The sequence below is a fragment of the Xenopus laevis genome, chromosome 9_10L, assembly GCF_017654675.1.
Source record: "Xenopus laevis strain J_2021 chromosome 9_10L, Xenopus_laevis_v10.1, whole genome shotgun sequence".
NCBI lineage: Eukaryota > Metazoa > Chordata > Amphibia > Anura > Pipidae > Xenopus > Xenopus laevis.
In genome coordinates this window covers 94731187-94752585 of record NC_054387.1, presented here as the reverse complement: position 1 = coordinate 94752585, position 21399 = coordinate 94731187, and the positions used below count along the sequence as shown (strand labels likewise).

The window sequence follows — 21399 nt, the reverse complement described above, 5'->3', positions numbered from 1 at the left end:
CAGCCATTCAAGCTAAAACAAGGAGAAAAGGTGCAGGCTACTTAGCAGATAACTGATGAGCTCTGTAATAGAACACAATGGGATTCTACAGAATGCATCTGGTATCTGCTATATAACCTCTGCTTTGAATGGCTGTCCCTATGGCTACACAGCAGCTTGTTTATATAAACTATAATAGAGTTTCTGAAGCAAACACACCAGTTGTACCAGGCAGGGAAACAGCACATTATATTTTAATTATGTAAAAACACTTTTTTGGTGTTACTGTTCCTTTAACGTCTGGGTAATTAAAATCCCCCATTAATAAGGCTTGCCCCAACCTTACAGCCATTTCTAATAGTAAAAAAAGAGCTTCCTCTTCACATGAGGTGGACTGTAGCATACCCCTACAATTAATTTGCTTCTCATTCTCCTTCATAAGTTCTTCCTCAACATTGGGTTTAAAATCATGCTTAACACACAGACACACTCCTCCCCCCCCATTTTCTTTTTCACCTATCCTTCTGAAACCAGGTTTAACCTTCAATAATCTCTGCCGCATCATGTGTCATGCAACATTATCTCATCAAGATCCAGATCTCCCATTTTAGTAGGAAGCTTCTTGCATGATTAAACATATATTAACACAGGAATCAATTATTATATTTTGTAAATGTGACGTATGGTACTCCCTGCCATATATCTATCCATCCTTTTCTTCTCCCCTATCTTTCCTTACCATACCCAGATCCTTGTGTCACCTTCCACAAAACATCTCGCTGCTTCCTTCCATGCCTAGTTTAAAATCCCTCTGACCTTCTAGTCACTCTCCACCCAAAGAGCAGCACCATCACCACCAGCCGAGGTTTTACAACTCAAAACCCAGCATGAGTAAGGAACCTCATATGGGGTTTCCTTAAAGATTCTGTGTGCCAAAATCTTAATAGAAGTCTTAATGTTTAAAATTATTGTTTCCTTAAAGATTGATTGTGCCAAAAAGCAACAACAATAGTAAATAGGACCCTATGGTCTATTTGCCAGAAAGTAGCAGTAATTTCGACTCTGTTTTATTGCTCTCATCTCTTTTAACAGAGTCATTTGTTAGCGCTCCATTTAAATGATAGTGCTGGAGTTCACAGTCAGTAATTTTATTTTGGTGTGAACTTTGCTTCTAATTAGGCATTTTTCTTTATTCTAGGTAGGTTCTGCACCGGAAGCTTTTTTTTTGTTACTTAAATTTTTATTGGATAAAATCACAGTTACACCAATTGCATAACAAAAACATTGCATATTATCGGTACAATCCAAGGAAATAAGAGTTGCGGACACCTCCAAATTATGTCAACACGTGCGAACCGAAGTAGTTTAAAACAAATCCATCTTTATTAGGCAAAGTTAAAAGTAGCGGGCAGGGGAAAAAACAGGCTTAACGCGTTTCGTGACGACATGGATGGATTTGTTTTAAACTACTTCGGTTCGCACGTGTTGACATAATTTGGAGGTGTCCGCAACTCTTATTTCCTTGGATTGTTGTCTGCCGCGGCCAGAGCGGATCTAGCGGTTACACCTGCCAGGCAGTTCGCTGATGTGCACTCACGTCTCCAGTTTTGGATCGCACTCCTTCAAATCTTCATATTATCGGTACACACAGTGTCCCTTTCACAATTTACAATGATGGCATTGTCAGTATCTTATGTTATCCATTTTTAAAAAAATAAAATCGCATACAGTCAAATAAACAAATGTTAAACAAAACCAACTAGTCTACCTTTATTTACTCTTTCAGTGCATTTGTTTGTTTGTCCTTGCTAAACTGGGGATCTTACTGGGCCATTGGACCAGCTATATCACTAAGTCTCTAGAGACATCGTCAACCATTACCCTTGAATAGTAGTAGCTTCCTTCATACTTTGATAAATTTTTTACTAAGTTCTTATTATAGGTCAGCTGGTTTCCCTAAGAGTTCATATGGAGCTCATATAGCCAAAAATTTGTGGGTCCTGTTTTGGATATGAGCAATAGTACTCTCAAATGCATATTGATGATACGATTCTTATGGAGTTCCATGATTGTGGGAATAGTTGCTGATTTCCATTTGGCTGCTATCCTAATATGAGCTACAGTCAATATATGGTTCACTAATTTCCGAGAGGTGCTAGAAATTTCCAACAATGGGTTTTCCCAACAAGAGGGTCACCGAGTGTTTTTCTACATCTTTACAGGTCACTTTTGTTATTAATCTATGTACTTCTTCCCAGTATCCATTAATCATTGGACATGCCCATAGTAGATGGTACAGTGACCCTATATTGGAGCATCCTCTCCAGCACTGGTCTGGGATATTTGCATTTATCTTTTAGGGGTCATGCACCAATGCATCAACACCTTGTATATATTTTCTTTCTGCTTTACACAGGTCACCCCTGTTTTGGCATTCCGCCAAATAGCTTCCCAGTCCTCCAATTCCAAGGGACCTTCCAATTGAAGCTTCTTCTTTCTATGTTCACCCATTAAAGTTTAATTTTTCTGGGAGGGATGGGGGTTTGAAATGTGGTTAACCTCCCAAATTGCAGATGCTTGCTATGTCCCATTTAGTTCTGACAAGTCAGAACAAGAAAAAGGATGATTGTCTCATACTTACCATGATTTTCCATTCCTGGACAACTCCATATCAATAGATTTCCATCACTTTTCCAGTAGTTTTCTTGAAGGATGTCACTAGATACTGGATTGGGAGTGGGGTTGGACTTTTAAAGCTTTTAGAAGGGTCCTTTCTGATAGGAGCAGTGGGATGGGCCTAGATCCTGTAAATGCTGACATGGAGTTGTCCAGGAAAGGAAAATCAAGAGTCAGAAAAGTTATACTTTCCCCCCTCTATTACCTTTGATGACATTTCAGCACTGTGTATGTATGTAGATAGGTATATTTTTATATACTACTAATTATGTACACAGCACAGTACATCAGAACAATAAATGAATAAACAAACATTGGTCATTGCAATAATGAATGCAAATAAATACAAAGTACAGGTACATTAAAGATTAAGCGATAAGGAACTGATTTATCAATATGATTAGAGTTTACCACAGAAAAACTCACCCACTTTATATGCATTCCTATGGGATTTTTAGAAGCATATTTATCAAAAAATTAATTCAAATTATCACCTAATGACAAATACACTATTAACATTCCCCTAGAAATCCCCTGGATGGAATTTCCAAATATAAGGAGCAGCAAGGAAGAAAGGTTTAAGATGGCAAGCAGTGTGTATGTGTGTGTGTGTGTGGGGGGGGGGGGGAGTGACCAAGCAGTTTCTCTAAAAGGAACTGACGGGTCTGCAAGCAACATATGGAGAGAAACATAAGAGAAGAGATGTAGTGAGGTGCAGATCAATGAAAGATTTTGAAGTTTATGAGCAGGTGTTTATACTGTAAGAGTTATTCTTTATTTAATGGGAAGCCATGATAAGGATGTGGAGGGGCCTGTACTTTATTGGATAGGAGGAGGAGAATTATGGTAACAGTATTTAACACAGACTGTAGAGGGGAGAGAAAGAAGTTGGGGAGGCCAGTTACTATAAGATTACATTTGTCTAGACAGGATAGGATGAGAGCATGCATGAGTTTATGAGTTTATATGCTGAGAACTTCCCACACCAGTCAGTTGAACTGAAGAAGCTGCTCGGATGAGTAGTGAAACGTCTTCATTGATTACTCAAGTCCAGTTTTTTTTTAGATTTACCTATACTAGATATGCATGAGCGTCTCAGCTGTTGCTTATTAAAGAAAGGGATGGATGGATGATGTTGGCAATATTGTGTAAGAAGTGACAGGTCTTGACCAAGTTAATTTGGTCAGAGAAGGAGAGTGATGAGCCCAAGACTACTCCCAAGCAATGTAACAAGCTGACAGGCTTAATGAGCATGATTAAGGAAACAAAGTGATCAGTTCAAAGAGGATTAGAATAGAAAAGTGGCCTTTGGCAACCAGAAGATCATCTGTAACTCTACAAAAGGCAGTTTCATAAGAGCAGGCTGTAAACCAGATTGCAATGGGTCTAACAGATTATGGGTGTGTAGAAAATTATTAATATGGGAGAACACAATACATTCCAGGATTTTAGAGGTAAGTGTTAGAAGGATTCTTACTGGTATCCCTCCATTTGTGGGCCCTCTGCTCCCCACTAGTTATGCCATTTATCGTGGAATTTTTCTGGCCAACTATTAAGAAACTTTTATAGGATCTTGGACGTTTTAGTGGAAAAAGAAATTAGTGTGTAAAAAATGCGAAATGCTCTTATGAAACTTATGGCGAGTTGCTGGAAGCAATGTAAAAAATATAACTGGCACCGCAACATAACATTCAGGAAACTAAAGCAAAGCAAACAAAACTCATACTACAGCTCACAAATAAATTGGTAAGACAGATAAATGTTGAATCACCTGCAAAATTTGTCCGAAAAGAAAACTTGCTCTGGATAGTCTTGGAGCACTCTTAGTGTCGATTTGGGCAGTTATGTCATCTGGCTGTGGAGTATTCTGCAAGATGCAGAACAACAATGTCACCACTAAAAACTCAATGCAGAATGTCTCACTTGTTTTCATGAGCCCTAAAAAATTATGTATTTGCAAGACCCTTCCATAATACAGTACTAGTAACCCCCATAACAAAACTGCAAAACACTGTATAATCAAAGTTAGCAATATGAAAATGTTTATGGTAAGTAATGTGTAAATGAGCAATCTACATCTTTGTTGTGGAAGTGGACCCTCAAGGTATTTTTTTCTGATGGGCCCTAGAGACTTTGTTAATTACCAGTGATGTCAATTTGAGGACGACGTCTATGTCAAGTGTTCATCAAACTAAATATGACTTTTCCCTGCCTTGCTAGTAAGTCTGCTTCCCTGTCTGCTAACTCTACTTGTGCCAAAATCTTCCTCAGCCATGCCTGCTACCTAACTAGTGCCTACCTTAACTTAACCCTACCCATGCCAGTGCCTGATTTTTTGAGTTTTGAGTTGCTGCTATACCTGCCTACATGCCTACTTTTATGTCTCTACTCAAGACACGATGACTAGTGGCACTTGAGATTCTGTTGTGGCCCCTGGACAAGACAGTACAAACTGGCCAATGGTTGTGACAGTAAATTTATAAATTATAAGCTAACTATTGATGTAACAAACCTTAAAGGCTAAAACCCCATCACATTGAAGAACAAACAACTTATTGCATTGAATGTTTATTTGCACTTCTTTAGATTGAGTCTTAAAATGATGTTTAATTTTTCCTTGATGAAATTACAAGAGACATAGGTGCATTACAAAAGAGAAGAACAAAACACAAAAAATACTTGCCCTCATAGCCCGCAACGTACTACTTGAATTTTCTGCTTCATCCCTGTGGCCCCTGTGCAATAATTTTTTAAGCTTGACCAAAAATATTTGTTGAGCCCTGTGTAAATAAAAAGAACAACAAAAAAGTATTACATAAATACAGAGTTATAAAGGTGTTTTCCAATGCACATGTATGCCTATTTTCTAAGCAGATAACCAATAATATGGCAAAATTCAATATCCATTAAATAAGTATAATGGGGGGGGGGGGTAAGTTGAAACAGCAGGGTAAGAAATCCAAGATAAATATAAAAAGCGTGGCTTACAAAAAGTTTACTAAGAAACTCAGGCATTAGACATCTCAGCCTGGCAATTATAGGCCAGTAAGTTTGACATCTGTGGTGGGCAATTTATTTGAAGGCTTGTTGAGGGATCACATTCACAATTTTGTCCTAATGAATGGCATTATGAGCAGCAATCAGCATGGCTTTATGAAGGATAGGTCATGTCAGACAAATTTGATTGCTTTTTATGATAAGGTAAGTAAAGGTGGCCATACATGGAGAGATCCGCTCGTTTGGGGATGTCGCCAAACGAGCTGATCTCTCTCCGATATGGCCACCTTGAGGTGGGCAATATCGGGCTGATCCGATCGTGGGCCCTAGGGCCCAGCGATCAGATACTCACAAATGGGAACGGGTGGTCAGATCGCAGGACCGCATCAACGAACAGATGCGGCCGCGATCCAACGGGATTTTTTTGTCCCATCCGATCGAGATCTGGCCGACTTTTGGGCAGATCTCGATCAGGGAAGTCCATCGGGGGGCCCCATACACGGGCCAATAAGCTGCCGACTCGGTCTATCGTCAGCTTTTATCGGCCCATGTATGGCCACCTTAAGATGCTGGACAGTGGGGGGGGGCAGTAGATGTGATCTATTTGGATTTTGCCAAAGCGTTTGATACTGTGCCCCACAAATGACTGCTTTCTAAACTAAGGTCTGTTGGGCTTAATGAAATCGTTTGCACATGGATAGGAAACTGGCTACAGGATCGGGTACAGAGGGTGGTTGTTAATGGTACATTCTTTACTTGGTGTAAGGTTCTTAGTGGGGTCCCTCAGGGCTCAGTATTGGGTCCACTTTTATTTAACTTGTTCATTAATGACTTAGGGGAGGGTATTGTAATTAATGTATCAGTGTTTGCAGATGCCACAAAACTATCCAGCCCAATTAATTCCATCCAGGATGTGGCATCCTTGCAACAGGATCTTTTCAAACTGGCAATCTGGGCAGCTAAGTGGCAAATAAGATTCAATGTTGATAAATGTAAAGTCATGCACCTGGGATGTAAGAATATCCAAGCCACTTATACCCTTAATGGGACTGCACTAGGCAAATCCATTATAGAAAAGGACCTTGGAGTCCTTGTAGATGATAAACTTGGCTGTAGCAAGCAATGCCATTCAGCAGCATCAAGGGCAAATAAGGTCTTGAGCTGTATTAAAAGGGGCATAGAGTCACGGGAGGAGGGGGTTATTCTTCCACTGTATAGAGCACTTGTAAGGCCCCATCTAGAATATGCTGTACAGTTTTGGTCTCCATCACTCAAACAGGACATTATTGTATTAGAGAGGGTGCAGAGAAGGGCAACTAAGCTGGTAAAAGGTATGGGAAATCTTAGCTATGAGGAAAGACTGGCCAAATTGTGGATGTTCACGCTGGAGAAGAGGCGCTGAAGGGGAGATATGATAACTATGTATAAATATATAAGAGGATTGCATAATAATCTCTCTAATGCTTTATTTACCAGTAGGTCTTTCCAGCTGACACAAGGTCACCGATTCCGATTATAAGAAAAGAATTTCCGCCTAAATATTTGGAAGAGGTTTTTTACAGTGAGAGCTGTGAAGATGTGGAATTCTCTCCCTGAATAAGTGGTACAGGCTGATACATTAGATAGCTTTAAGAAGGGGTTGGATGGCTTTTAAGCAAATGAGGGAATACAGGGTTATGGTCAACAGCTCATAGTACAAGTTGATCCAGGGACTAGTCCGATTGCCATTTTGGAGTCAGGAAGGAATTTTTTCCTCTCAGGCAAATTGGAGAGGCTTCAGATGGGTTTTTTTTGCCTTCCTCTGGATCAACTGGCAGTTAGGCAGATTAAAAAGAAAAAAACTAAAAGATTGAACTCGATGGACATGTGTCTTTTTTCAACCTTACTTACTATGTTACTATGAAACCCACGATGTAGGAAAAAAGGAACATAAAGAATGGAAGGGAATTCATGGGATTGGATGTAACCTAAAAGATATTTTGCACTTATGGAAGGTGCAAGGGTATGTGAAAGGTGTATGTGCAGAAACCATTTGATAATGAGTGCCTAACCCATGTTTGGGATTTCAGATTTTTGTACCTCAGTTGAGAACAATTTGTGCAGGCCACAATAGTTTGGCTACAACATTATTATTTCCAAAGAAACAACAAGACGATAACCAAACCAAAACTTTTTACAGACCTACACAGCAGAAAACGATGGTAGGAATGGAGGTTATGGTATAAAATATTCATTTGTTAAATGGAGGGTGAAAAGTACAGATAGAAAAGAGAAACTTAAAAATGATAGGAGAGGAATATAATAATGGGATTACAAAGAGCAAAAATAAAAAGAAACATTATTTTATAAATAAAATAGGGAATTATAATGTTAGACAGTCCACAGTTAATGAGCCATCCTTTGGGAATGGTGAGTTAGCATTTGCATTTACCAAATAGATTATTCTATTCAAATGTCTCATGATGCCCCCCATCTATATACTCCAGCTCATATACACCATACATTTTCTTATAACACATTTCTCATCCAGTTACTAACAATACACTGATGCACAGTCACTTTAAATCATCTACTCATTTCTTCTGATGGAAATATATTTTTAGGGGTGTCTCCTGGTCTAAATAAGTTGGTTGCCTTCACATTTTTGTTATCTTTATACTAAGAATAAGGTTTTTCTAAAGTAATCTATTTTTGTCAATCAGAATAAACTCAAAATATAAACTATTTTTTTTTTTTAACGCAAAACAAAAGTTCAGATCATGCCAGAAAAAAAATCTATGAATTCCATGCTATCATGGATTTTAAAATGTTACTTAAGTGGAAAATAATTACCAGTTGCTTGGCAGGAATTGTTTTTTTGTGGAAAAACTGGCTGACAGTGAAATGGCTAACTTTTTTACTTTTTATACCGGAGAAAAGTATTCAGAAAAATATTCAGTTTCCCAATTAACAACTTAAGCTGGCCATAGATGTTGAGATTTTTAAAAGATCCGATCCTCATCGTGAGACCACGATTTTCTCGGAATGATCGTACGAATTGAGCATCAACTAAAAAGACCAATTTGCCAGGAAAACAAAGGGGAGCTGCCTGCTTGGCCTTGCAAACATAGATAGATTGCACTGGGACCGATAGAGATTTTTTGACCTGGCCGATCAATTTCCCGATACATGTCGGCCGAAAAATCGTAAGATGTACGATCGTTCAAATCCCACTAACTGCATTGATAATTTCGAAGGATTGGTCGGACTTCACTATCGGTCGTTCGGCAAGAAAAATCGTCGCGTCTATGGGAAGCTTTACTCTCAATGTTTTCTGCTCCTTCCAAGAATAAGATCGTATCATATTAAAACAAAAGCTAATGAACACATACCTGCTATAGCTGGGAATAGTGCCTTCTTCCAAATTCCGGTCAGTAAACGGATCAACTTTTGCACATAGCCATTCATACTTTCCCTGGTACATAGTGTCAAGGACATGAACAATTTCATCACAGTGAAGAGACAGCGAGCAACTGTCCCACTGACTTGAGATGTTTAGATTTAAACGTATGTAGAAGGAATCTCCAGAAATAATCTTCCCTTCTTCTAGATCAGTGATTAATTTTCTATATGCTAAAATGTTAAAAAAAATTGCAACAAATGTCAGTGAATATTAAATTATTCCCTAAAACAAAAATATCTAAAAGACCTAAAAAAATATACAGTGCAGAGATCTGTACATATTATAGCATGGACCAGATTTAATTATTTAATTGTTTATCATGAGAAAACACCACAGGAGTCTACAGGGGGTTAAACTAGATAGCACTGAATTGGGAGATAAAATTTTCCGAATGAACGGAATCTGGCCCTATGTTTGAAAAATCACATTTTAAGAAAACTAGTTGTACAGGTAAAATCATTGTTAATCCCACTACACAGCATGAAATGTATTTGTGATTTGTCAATAGTGTTCTTTAATAGTCTTTACTAGTACAGGTATGGGATCTGTTATCCGGAAACCCATTATCCAGAAAGTTTCGAATTATTGAATGGCCATCCCCCATAGACGCCATTTATCCAAACAATATAAATTTGTAAACATGATTTCCTTTTGTTCTGTAATAATAAAACTGTACCTTGTACACTTGATCCAAAAAAGTTCAAAATAGAGCAACTATGTTGATAAAGGTTATAAAACACCAAATCCTTTTTTATCTATTCTCTACTACAAGGGGCAAATTCTTAAGGGTCGAATATCGAGGGTTAATTAACCCTCGATATTCGACCATGGAAATAAAATCCTTAGACTTCGAATATCGAAGGATTTACCGCAAATACTTCGATCGAACGGTCGAAGGAAAAATCGTTCGATCGAATGATTCGAAGGATTTTAATCCATCGACCGAATAATTTTCCTTCGATCAAAAAAAGCATTGAAAGCTTATGGGGAAGGTCCCCATAGGCTAACATTGATGCTCGGTAGGTTTAAAGTGCCGAAGTAGGTAGTGACATTTTTTTTTAAAGAGACAGTACTTCGACTATCGAATGGTCGAATAGTCGAACGATTTCGAAGTCGAAGTCATAGTCAAAGGTCGAAGTAGCCTATTCGATGGTCAAAGTACCCCAAAAAACCTCCGAAATTCAACGTTTTTTTACTTCGAATCCTTCACTCGAGCTAAGTAAATGTGCCCCCAAGTGTCTCATGAATAGCTGTTATCACCCAAATAAACCCGAGTTTACCTTTAATTCTCTAATCACAAATAAATTAACTTAGCATTTTTTTTTTTATAAGCACACACCTATTTAAAACATCACCCACTGATACCAGATGGGTATAAAGAGAAGGGTATCCAGGATGCAACAGGAAACAGAGGGGTTTGGAAAAACTAGTAAAAATATCTGCTCGTACACATTGACTCACTCTGAACTGCATGTATAAAATAATTGTCTAGGTTTTGTGCCTTATTATAAAAGTGACTTTATAAACAGAAATTTGAATTGAGGAAGTTTATCTATTTATTATGGTTAAAGTGTGTTTTCCACTGCTATGTGGTCAATTGGTGTGAGCCAGTCCAAGACTGCTAAGACTTTCTTAGAGTCCACAATATTACGTTAGTGGAAATAAAACCAAGAAACTCAATGGTTTCTCTTTCAAATTCACACTTACCCTTACTACCAGATTATGAAGACATAAGAAAATAAACACCTCTTTCATATAGGAGGTGTAACCATAAATATTGTTAGGATATGCTGCAACAAAGGTATCTAGGATATCTCTGAAGATATAATTTGTGAAGTTTTGAAAGATTGCTGGGGAATTACAGAACCCTAAAGGCTTGACTAGATATTAAAAGTGTCCATGCTTAGTGCGTAACGATGGTTTTCACTCATTCCACTCCCTGGTGTGAATAATATTATAAGCCTGTTTAAAAAAGGAAATGGTGCTTCAACTAAAAAAATGCAAGCTCCTGCTGAAGATGTGGTTGGCCTGATGATATCTTTCTTTAAGGTCACGTCAATATACTCCTGGAGAACACTAAGTTCTCCAGTTGTATTCTAATGTGTTTGTAAGTAAACCTAGATGTATGTCCCTGGTGTGATATCAGATAACAGGGCATCCTCTAACAACTCAGGTTATACGTAGTATTTCAGAAGATGCCTTGTTAGGGCTATTTTAGAATTATTTTTATTAATAACTTGGTAGGCATTTAAAGATTATTTGAATGTAAACAGGACCAACTAGTTCTAAACTACAAATTCATTGCCTTACTTTTATAAAGTCATGTGAAACCTACATTTAACTGTTGCTAGGACCTGTCTTGACAGGTTCAACCGAGTACAATTCATCAGCTATACAAAGCATTGTTTAGGCCCCATAGTTATTGACTGAAAGGTCATCACAGCACTTCAAGATAGCTTAGAAGTAAACAAAATAAAATGAAACACATCCTATGTTTTAAATTGAGTATGAAGAAACTATTACCTTCCATGTTTAATCTGTAATGTATGGTAACTGATCCATTACATCTTTGTATTGACCAATGCGCTTCTTCTTTAGTACAGGAATCTAATGAAATACGCTGCTTTTTGCTTTTGATGAATCCATCTAACTGCAGGGCAAAAAGAAAAACAAGAAATATCAGTATGGCTTATTTATCCCACTGGTAATATTCTACATTCAATGTTTGTCTGAAAATATTTTGTTATATATATATATATATATATATATATATATATATATATATATATATATATTATATATATATATATATATATATATATATATATATATATATATATATATATATATATATATATATATATATATATATATATATATATATATATACTTTGAAACTGTGTGATTTGGTGAGCCCTCTATTGTTTAGTCCCACCCTGTTAACTACTGTTGTTACTACTATATAACCATGATTTGGGAGGCCAGCAGGAGCTTTGTGCAGCTGTTTTCTGCACACACAAAAATAACGTCTGCTATTGCTTACGTGTGAATGTTTCCACGCATCAGATTTCTTAGAAAATCATTAGTGTGCTTACCAAAAATAGCTGGAAACCCTCTTTTAGGGAGGCTTTTTCTGCATTAGAACCGGGTTGAACTTTGCTGATAAAAATGCCTCTTTCATTTCCTCCAACAATTGAAATTTCTGACATAAGATCATCTCCATTTAATGTAATAGTTTGTACAGTACTGTGTCTTACATGTCCTGTTGATGTAACAGATGGGCGGAATGGTCTGAAACAAGATAAATTATTTTAATTTGAGATGTAATTTCTTTTGAATATAAAATTGGACAAGAAATCATTGTAACATGGTTTTACACATCAGTATGAATAAACTTTCATCGATAAAAATGTAAATGTAGCATATACACCTAAGATAAATCAATTGCCGGGAACCTATGCAGCAATAATAGCACAACTCTGTTTATAAAGAATGAATGTGAAGGCTGTTATATACTTTTTTTATAACATGCAATTGAAATTTGTATTATATACTGCCTAATTTTGAGATTGCATAAATGATACACAATGAAACTATTTTCTAAACCTCTTAGGGCTGGCACACAGTTCATTGCTATGTAAATATCAATATGCCAACTGAAACCTTAATATCTATGGCACATTGGCACTATGCTCTTTTTATGTTGTAACCATAGATACAAGTATTAAAGCACAAGGTTAGTAGCCGAATCAGGATACCTGGGGCATTTATTTTTATGGAATGAGATAAGAATCTGTAGATTTTAAATTTTGAGTTGTTTTTTGTAAATTTGACAAAATTTAGGTGGCCATACACGGGCTGATAAAAGCTGCCGACAGACCGAGTCAGCAGCTTATTAGCCCGTGTATGGGGCCCTCCGACAGGCTTCCCAGATTGCTATCTGGCCGAAAGTCAGCCAGGACTAAAAATCCCATTGGATCGCAGACTGTATCTGTCCGTTGATGCAGTCCAGAGTTCCGACCGCCCGTTTACCCTTGTTATGATCCGATCATTGGGCCCGATCGGACCAGCCTGATATCGCCCACCTCAAGATGGGCATATCGGGGAGAGATCCGCTCGGTTGGCGACACCGCCAATGTATGGCAACCTTAACTTAGGAAAAGTATACACACAGAATGAATATTCAACCAACAGGTAGTATATATAAGTGGCTTATTAAAGACCTGGAATATAGATCAGTAATATATATCAGTTTATATATCAGTTAATATTGCCCTTTTACATCTTTTAGTTTGAGCCACCATTTTTGATGGTCTGTGTGCTGCCTCAGTAACCACCTGATAGGACATAATCTGTAACAGGAAGACGTGTGGGAGTTAAAGACAGAACTTTGTCCATTAATTGGCTGATGTGACCTAACATTTGTGTGCCCTTGGTTTTTTGTCTGCACTGCGAATTGTAGGATCCCAAAGGGGCAGCCCTTAGTTATTAAAATGACAATTTTCTATTTAAGATTTCCCCATGGCACATACTACTTTGTTATTCTAAAGCTGAATTTATTTGTTGACCTTTTGTATTGTATTTGTATTGGTATTAAATTTTAAATTACACAAGCCAGTTTAATTATGTAGGAAATATCACTCACCCATTCTATTTCTCCAACAGCAATCTCACCCTGAGAGTATTGATAAATACATAGGAATGTTGTTTTAAACCTTCACAGTAATGACTACTATAAGCATACTATTTAGGATTACTCAATGCACTGATTTATTATCTTATTATTTTTTTATTTCTATTTTTGCAAATTCTGTTACAAACTGAGTCTTGTTCTTGCAGTACGTACCTTTCCAAAGAAAGCTTTCTGAAAATTGAACTAATTTGTTCAAGGTCAAAACTGTCCAAACTTTCTGACTGGTGTGAAGAAGATGAAGAATGAACTGAAGGTGGCCCATATGAGCATCTTTCTTGAATTTCATCTTGATAGAAGAAATGAAAATATTGTGAGTGATAATGGGATTGTGTTTGAATGTAGATTATCAGTGTCCCTTCAGTTCATGGGGCAGATTTATCAAGGGTTGAATTTCGAAGTAAAAAATACTTAGAAATTCGACCATCGAATTAAAATACTTTGACTTCAAATACCGAAGTCGAAGGTTTTTTCACCGAATTTGGCCATCGACGCTCAAAGTAAAATCATTTGATCGAATGATTAAGTAGTTTGAATCGAACGATTGAAACGATTTTAGCGTACGATCAAACAATTTTACTTCGATGTGTGAAGACTTCGAAAATGGTTGTAGAAGGTCCCTATAGGCTAAAATAGCACTTCGGCAGGTTTAGTTTGGCGAAGTATTGAAGTCAAAGTTTTTTTTTAAAGAAACAGTACTTCAATTATAGAATATTGTAATATTTGAACGATTTTTACTTTGAATCAAAGTAAATTCGAAGTCATAGTATCCTATTAGATGGTCGAAGTATCCAAAAAATTACTTCAAATTTTTTTACTTCGAAAATTCCCTTGAATTCACTTCGACCCTTGATAAATCTGCCCCTGTGTGTTGATAGGGAATTTTATTTCACAAAATAACATTCATCATGTTCAATTGACTGTGCTGTAATAAGTAAACTAAAAATTGCTGCACTTTTGCAGGTCTCCTCTAATCACACTAATGATTTTAGAAATGATTATTAGGCATGAGCACGTTATGAATAAAAAGTACAAAGCTGGTACTGTTGTAACAAAGGAACTTTATAAATAGGAGGAGAGTTAAATATTTATTTGTGTAAAAGAAGCTGACAGAGTCCAAGTTTTATGGTAATATATTAGAACTATTAAGAAACAGAAAAGACCTTAGTTTGGTGATTGCCAAACCACTTTACTTAATCATTCAAGATTCTTTGAGGTCTGGCATGGTGCAGAGAGATTGGAATTAATGTGGTACCACTATGGTTTAAAAATGTTTTAGCTTTATGGACATGCCTCTTTACTATATTGATATACCTGCTTTGCATTTATATAGTGAGGTGTCAATACTGCCACTCCTCAAAACAGTGTTTTAAGTCAGAAACAACTGAGCTTTTGGGTTTTAGAAAAAAAAAAACTGGCAGACCCTTGAACATGGAACAACCCAGAATCATGCCTCTACAATTTTTGGCAGATAACCCTGGGTTAGATAATCCTCTCTTGATCAATGTTATGTTGCATAATTTTTTGAAGAAAATATGACTTACCATCTAGATCGAAACTTTCACTATCTTCATCATTAACACTGTTAAACAGAAAAGTTATGAAAATCGAATGTTATTTTTTCTTTATCTATTGATACCATAATTTATGTTTCTAATATTTAAAGTAAATGCAACCTGGGTGTTAGCCCATCTTCTTTATTGCGTCTTAAGATGGAGTCACTCCCTGGTGGTTCTGGCGTTGTTGATATAATGCTTTGACGACTACTTTTAAAGTGACTCTGTAAAATTAACATGAAATGTATTTTGAAAAATACAAAAATAAACGCTGTGCAATGTAAAATAATAAACATTTTTGCATTTTGTCAGTGAAATTAGTTTCTTGTGTGTTTTAATAAAATAAAATAGGTACAGAAGAATACTTATTTAAGTTTTATTTTACAGGCTAAATAAAACATAAGGGTTATTTTTGTTGGGGATAATGTATATATATATCTCAAAGTCAATGTGTCGCACGCGACTCCAAATGATTTATTAAGGTGCAGGGTCAGTTAAGCATGAATATGGTCGGTAAGGACTAGCATTTTCTTATATTCAATTTAAAACAAAAAACTCTTTATTTCCCATACTACTCGGTCCACATTAGGACCTTTTAGCAATTATAACAAATAGTAACTTTACTAATCTTAAATACCCATAACCATTGTGAAAATGGAGTCAAAACGAGATCAAGCAATCAATTAATTCATGCCTCAATAAAGTTATTTTGAATATGCAAATTACCAAACATATTTAAGTGCATTTCACTAGTCTATCCATTAGGTGTCTCATATATCAATCATAAAGTGACCACCATGTTGCTATATCAAATATACCATAGCAACCGTGCATTTTACTAAAATACACATTTTCTTTGTAGTGTAAATTACAATGATCAAGTGTAAGATTTAAAAATGTATAAAAAATTAAATAACATGTTATACTCATTAAAATGTTTTTTTTTTAAAAAATTATGCACTGTATCTAGTGTACCTCACCAGTGTGCTTCAAATTTTGACAGATATGGGGTCATGACAGAGCCGGGCCAACCCAGCCAGGCGCCCTAGGCAACCTGGCTGGGCACGGCGCCGGCTGATCGCACACTTGGGTGCGCATGCGTGAAACTGTGCTCAAACACGCATGTGCGAAACTGCGCTCAAACGCGCATGCGCAGAAGCGCTATTACAAGAAATTATCCATGGCAGTCGGCGAAAGACAGGACCGGACAATGGGGTAGGCGTCAGAGCAGGTACATGCCTGGCGCCCCCCCCAGCTTTGCGCCCTAGGCACGTGCCTGCTCTGCCTACCCCTAGTTCCGGCCCTGGGTCATGAGTAGCACCTACTTATACCAATGCTCTTATGTGGGAATAAGAGATGCAGCATATATATGGACATCAGTTATTTTGTAAATATGGGGCCTTTTATAGGCACTATATAGATGGTCTGTTTTTATAAGGACAGGCCATGAACAATCATTAATAGAATTTGCAAGTGAGTTAAACACTCTAGATAGTCCTGTGCAGTTAACTTTGAATAATAGTACACAACAAATTAACTTTTTAGATATCCCTGTACTATGTAAGTGAATATATTTCCTGTAATGATAGGATGAAGAAAATAGTATTACATTGGGACATAGTATGCGGTGTCTGGATCCGACAGTCGTGTCGCGTCACATCAACACTGCGACTTCATCCGACATTTCTATCTATCTCTTACCTATTTCTGTTGCATGCGACTTGTCGCAGGCGTTTTGTCGCAGTGCGTCGGATCACGCCGAAAATGTCCAAGTAGTCCTACCCTTAGAGGCATGTTACACATTTTGTGAGTTCACGTATAGGATACTTTTTAAGAAGGACTATTGATATAGTGTAAGTAGCCTTCACTGACTTAGATTGGTCTTTTGCAACATTAAAATATGTATTTTTACTTACTGTATTGGCACAGTCAATGCCACTAAAAGTGTCATTCAGCTGATCCGTCAAACAGAAGATGTTGTCTGGATTAAAATATTTGAAATCTGTTCTGCTGTCATTGCATCCTCTGAAATCTAGAAAAATAAATGGAAATCATCATTTACATGAATTTGTCAATCAGACCTTGGCCTGATACCCTTGCATCCAGGGGCGTAACTACAGAGGAAGCAGACCCTGCGGCTGCAGGGGGGCCCAGGAGGTACAGGGGGCCCCATGAGGCTCTCATTGATGAGCAATTTGAACATATATTGGTAAAACCGGACAAACACTGGATATGTTTGGGGCCCTAAAATTAATTTGCTGTGGGGCCCAGCAACATCTAGTTACGCCACTGCTTGCATCTGAACATGTGCTGCTTGTCCTGACCCAGATAAGTATGACTTGGCTATTTGCCTCATCCTGTGTGCTGCACCATTATGTGGTCTCACCAATAATAAATAAAGTATACTTGGATCATTAAATACTGTACAGTTGTGTGGGTGTGTGCGTGGATGTGTTTGGCTAGGGGTCATTTGGAGGGGTGGAATTTGATGGAATGTTGTCTTTTTTCAGTCCAATATTAACTGTGCAACTAACACCTCATGTTATAATATTTATAATTTACTCCTTTACATAAAAAAAGAAGAAAATCAATTCTCAGCTACAATATACCCAGACACATTATATTAATTTTATGCCAACAGAATCATTGAGTCAATACACTATTATAATTATCATCCAATTGTTTTTTATTTTGAAATTATTAATTCAATATTTTCCTATGTATACTGCCAAGATTACATATGTGTGAAATTGTAACAAATGGAAGTAGAAAATAGTGGGAAAACAGACCAGCAAATTGGACACATTTAAAGAATGCTTGCTATTGGTTATTTAGTATACTTCCTTCTTATTGGTTCAGTATATTGACTGACAATTTTTTCACAATTTTTTGTGGAACTCGTGTTATGTTGACATAATGAATTTTGTGATATTTTGTCATTTAAATAAAGCAAATTAGAATTATAATTTAATTGTATAGCTTGGCATATGCTAGTCATTTACAACATTTTAGATTTTGTTAACGTTTATTTTAACATAAGTGTGTTAAAGTGATTGCTCTTTCGGTAGTAGTGGCTGCCTCTTTTACACAGAAACAGGTACTCAGCGTTTAGACAGACAAAATTATTTCATGTTTCAGAATCCTCAGTAAATCGAATAGATATATAAAAGTTATTGTAAAACAGCAGGGCACATGTATTTTTCTATCTGAATTCACAATAGGTTTAGCAACTTGCAGCTTTCATAAATCATGAACATTACCCCATGGAAGGGCATCAACTGATGTGGTGCCGAACACAAGTTCAACTATATATTGACTGAATAATATTTTTCCTTGTAATCATACTACATAAGTCATTCTGTAAGTAATGTAAAGTAATCACTGTCTGGTTCTGTTACGTGGATTTTATACATTTGAGAGACAAAATATAGTTTGAGAGACAGAATGCATGATTTACATTTACAGAATATAGCTTGTGATATTACAATATGCTTTAATTTAATTTTGTACTCATTATTAACAAGATGGCTTTTATTGCCATTTTTCATTTATTATTGTCCAATGTATATGGCCACAATATCATGTGTGAGAAATTAATTTTGAGACAAAAAACATACTGGGGGATATCGTTGTAAACAGAATGTATTTTTTATAAACAAAATGTACTTGGGAATAATGGCACCCCATACAAGCCCCCTAGTATACGTTTGTGTGTATTTACACTATGGGTAGGTATAGCACTGTGAAGGCTTTTAGCATTGAGTAGAATGCACAGTAGACTTACCTTTGTTGCTGGACAAAATTACTGCTTAAACTTTCTTTGTATATACTGCCGTCAAGCATTTTCAGTGTGACTCATAGCAACCAATTTTTGATTTTGTTTTCTAACTGTTGAAATCTAATTTCTGAAATACTTTCAGTCTTGCCCAGGGCTGGAATTAGGGGTGGACAGAAGAGGCACATGGCTATTGCACAACAGTAGGGTCGGGCCCTGGGCATGAACCTCTTCTGTCTGCCTTACCCTAGTTTTTGTTTTTTTTTACTATAAAATCCAAAAAAAATTTATGGAAAAAAACTCGAATTTTTAAAAATGTATTATACCCCAGGCATGGGAAAAGTTAGAATGTGAAAATCCGGCATCTCAGAACTACTTAGGTTGTAGATAAGTCAGTGGGAGTGGTCCCTATCCTATTTGTCATTTTCTGTGGTCTACACTGGAATTAGCCCAAAAGTCCGACTATTTTGGACTTTTTGGGCAAAAATCCGGGCTTTTCGGGAAAAATTCCAAAAAAATCGTACTATTTAGATTTTCGCTTGATCTTTTCATGTTTATTGCCAATCCGACTAAATTGTGCTTTTTAAATAATAAATAAGGTCCAATCGTGGATTCTAGATTGGTCTGACTTTTTTAATTAAAATAATTAGAAGAATTTGGATTTTGATAGATAAGGTAGAACTCTAAGTACAGCACCACAAATCTTTGTTGAATAAAAATGCCTTTATTAGCAACACTTGGCAGGACCTGGATAAGCCTATTTTGATAAATAAGGCCCTTAGTATATGACACAATGTTCTGGGAGCAAATTTTTCCAACTGGTCTTCATTTATTGATTCTTAATTGATTTATTCATTAATTTAATTGAATCAACTTAATTTATATTTTATCAAAAACACAAATACCTTCACATCTTCAAGCTTACCTTAGAAAAAAAACAGCACATGTATTGGAGCATGGTATGGCCTATGCCTTGTGTTCTGAAAATGTATACAGGGAATGGCAATTACCTTGTAAATCAGTCCGTCTCTCTGAAACTGGAGACTTTATCCTCGAGACCTATAAAAGCAATTTACAAAATATAAATGAAAATTTTTAAAAAAAATAAACATCATCGAGTAATATACAACATTAAAAAAAAGATATGTTTTAAGCAAAACCATAACATTATTATTTATTTTATTTGTTAATTTATTACCTTTTTTGCCTTTTAGGATTATGGTGAATGGCTAATTCTAAGCAACTTATCAATTGTTCTTCATTCTTCACTTTTTTTTTATTATAGTTTTTTAATTATTTGCCTTCTTCTTCACTGACCCCATTGAAAAAACAAATGGTCTGTAAGGCTACAAATTATTGTTATTGTTACTTTTAATTGCTTATCTTTCTATTCAGGCCTCTCCTATTCATATTCCAGTCTCCTATTCAAATCAGTACATGGGTAACTTGGACCCTAGCAACCAGATTGCTGAAATTGCTAACTGAATAGCTGCTGGATAAAAAGCTAAACAACTCAAAAACCACAAATAATAAAAAATGAAAACTAAGTGCAGATTGTGTCAAAATATCACTCTCTACATCAGGGATCAGGAACCTTGGCTCTCCAGCTGTTAAGGAACTACAAGTCCCACAATGCAATGAAGGAGCCTTTTGAAGGAGTCTAAAGGCAAATGCATTGTGGGACTTGTAGTTCCTTAACAGCTGGAGAGCCAAGGTTCCTGATCCCTGCTCTACATCATACTAACATGTAAAGGTGAACAACCTCTTTAAGATCAAGAAACAATCCCGTAGATACTGGTAAGTGGACAACTCAGCAGTAGAATCTTGGGTTTCGGCACACAGCCACAAACCTAGACTCAAGGCGAGTAGATTAAATCCAATATGTGACAATGAGCATGCACTCAAAAGAATCTAGCCATAAAAGTAAAAGGCAAAGTATCTTTTTGAAGTTTACATGTCCTTAAAAAACAAACCTGTTTCATGCTGGGAGGCACTAAATCATAAGCTATGATGTACAGTGTCACATAAACAGTTGGTTATAAACCACTGGACTGTTGAAGCTCTTCGCATATGTATAGAGAACTGGGTAGATGATCATGTACCAAGAGAAATTGTTAATGGTACATTTTTTTTAACGGGACCAGGATTCCTCAAGGTTCTATATTGGGTCCACTTTTATGTAATCAGTGGTGGCGGGTGAGTGATTTACACATACTGGCTGTAATTGTTTGCCCATTAAGGGGCATTTATCTTTTAACTGCTACAATTTACCCACTTTTTGCAG

The 21399-nt window shown here is 36.5% G+C and overlaps 1 protein-coding gene across 2 annotated transcripts in view; it reads right to left on the bottom strand.

The window, feature by feature from the left end:
- card11.L (caspase recruitment domain family member 11 L homeolog) overlaps positions 1 to 21399 on the bottom strand; it is a 58672-nt gene that overhangs the window by 12325 nt on the left and 24948 nt on the right. Inside the window, exons 10-20 of one of the 2 annotated variants that reach the window (XM_041576554.1) lie at positions 20126 to 20174; positions 17257 to 17372; positions 15461 to 15564; positions 15329 to 15366; positions 13941 to 14073; positions 12190 to 12385; positions 11618 to 11744; positions 9024 to 9264; positions 5339 to 5435; positions 4427 to 4522; positions 2664 to 2792 (exon numbers count right to left, since the gene is read on the bottom strand). In XM_041576554.1, the coding sequence (XP_041432488.1) occupies positions 2739 to 2792; positions 4427 to 4522; positions 5339 to 5435; positions 9024 to 9264; positions 11618 to 11744; positions 12190 to 12385; positions 13941 to 14073; positions 15329 to 15366; positions 15461 to 15564; positions 17257 to 17372; positions 20126 to 20174 (1251 nt within the window). In that variant the 3' untranslated portion in view covers positions 2664 to 2738. Of the gene's footprint in view, positions 1 to 2663; positions 2793 to 4426; positions 4523 to 5338; positions 5436 to 9023; positions 9265 to 11617; positions 11745 to 12189; positions 12386 to 13940; positions 14074 to 15328; positions 15367 to 15460; positions 15565 to 17256; positions 17373 to 20125; positions 20175 to 21399 lie in introns of those variants that run through there. The other variant, XM_018236247.2, reaches the window with a different exon arrangement.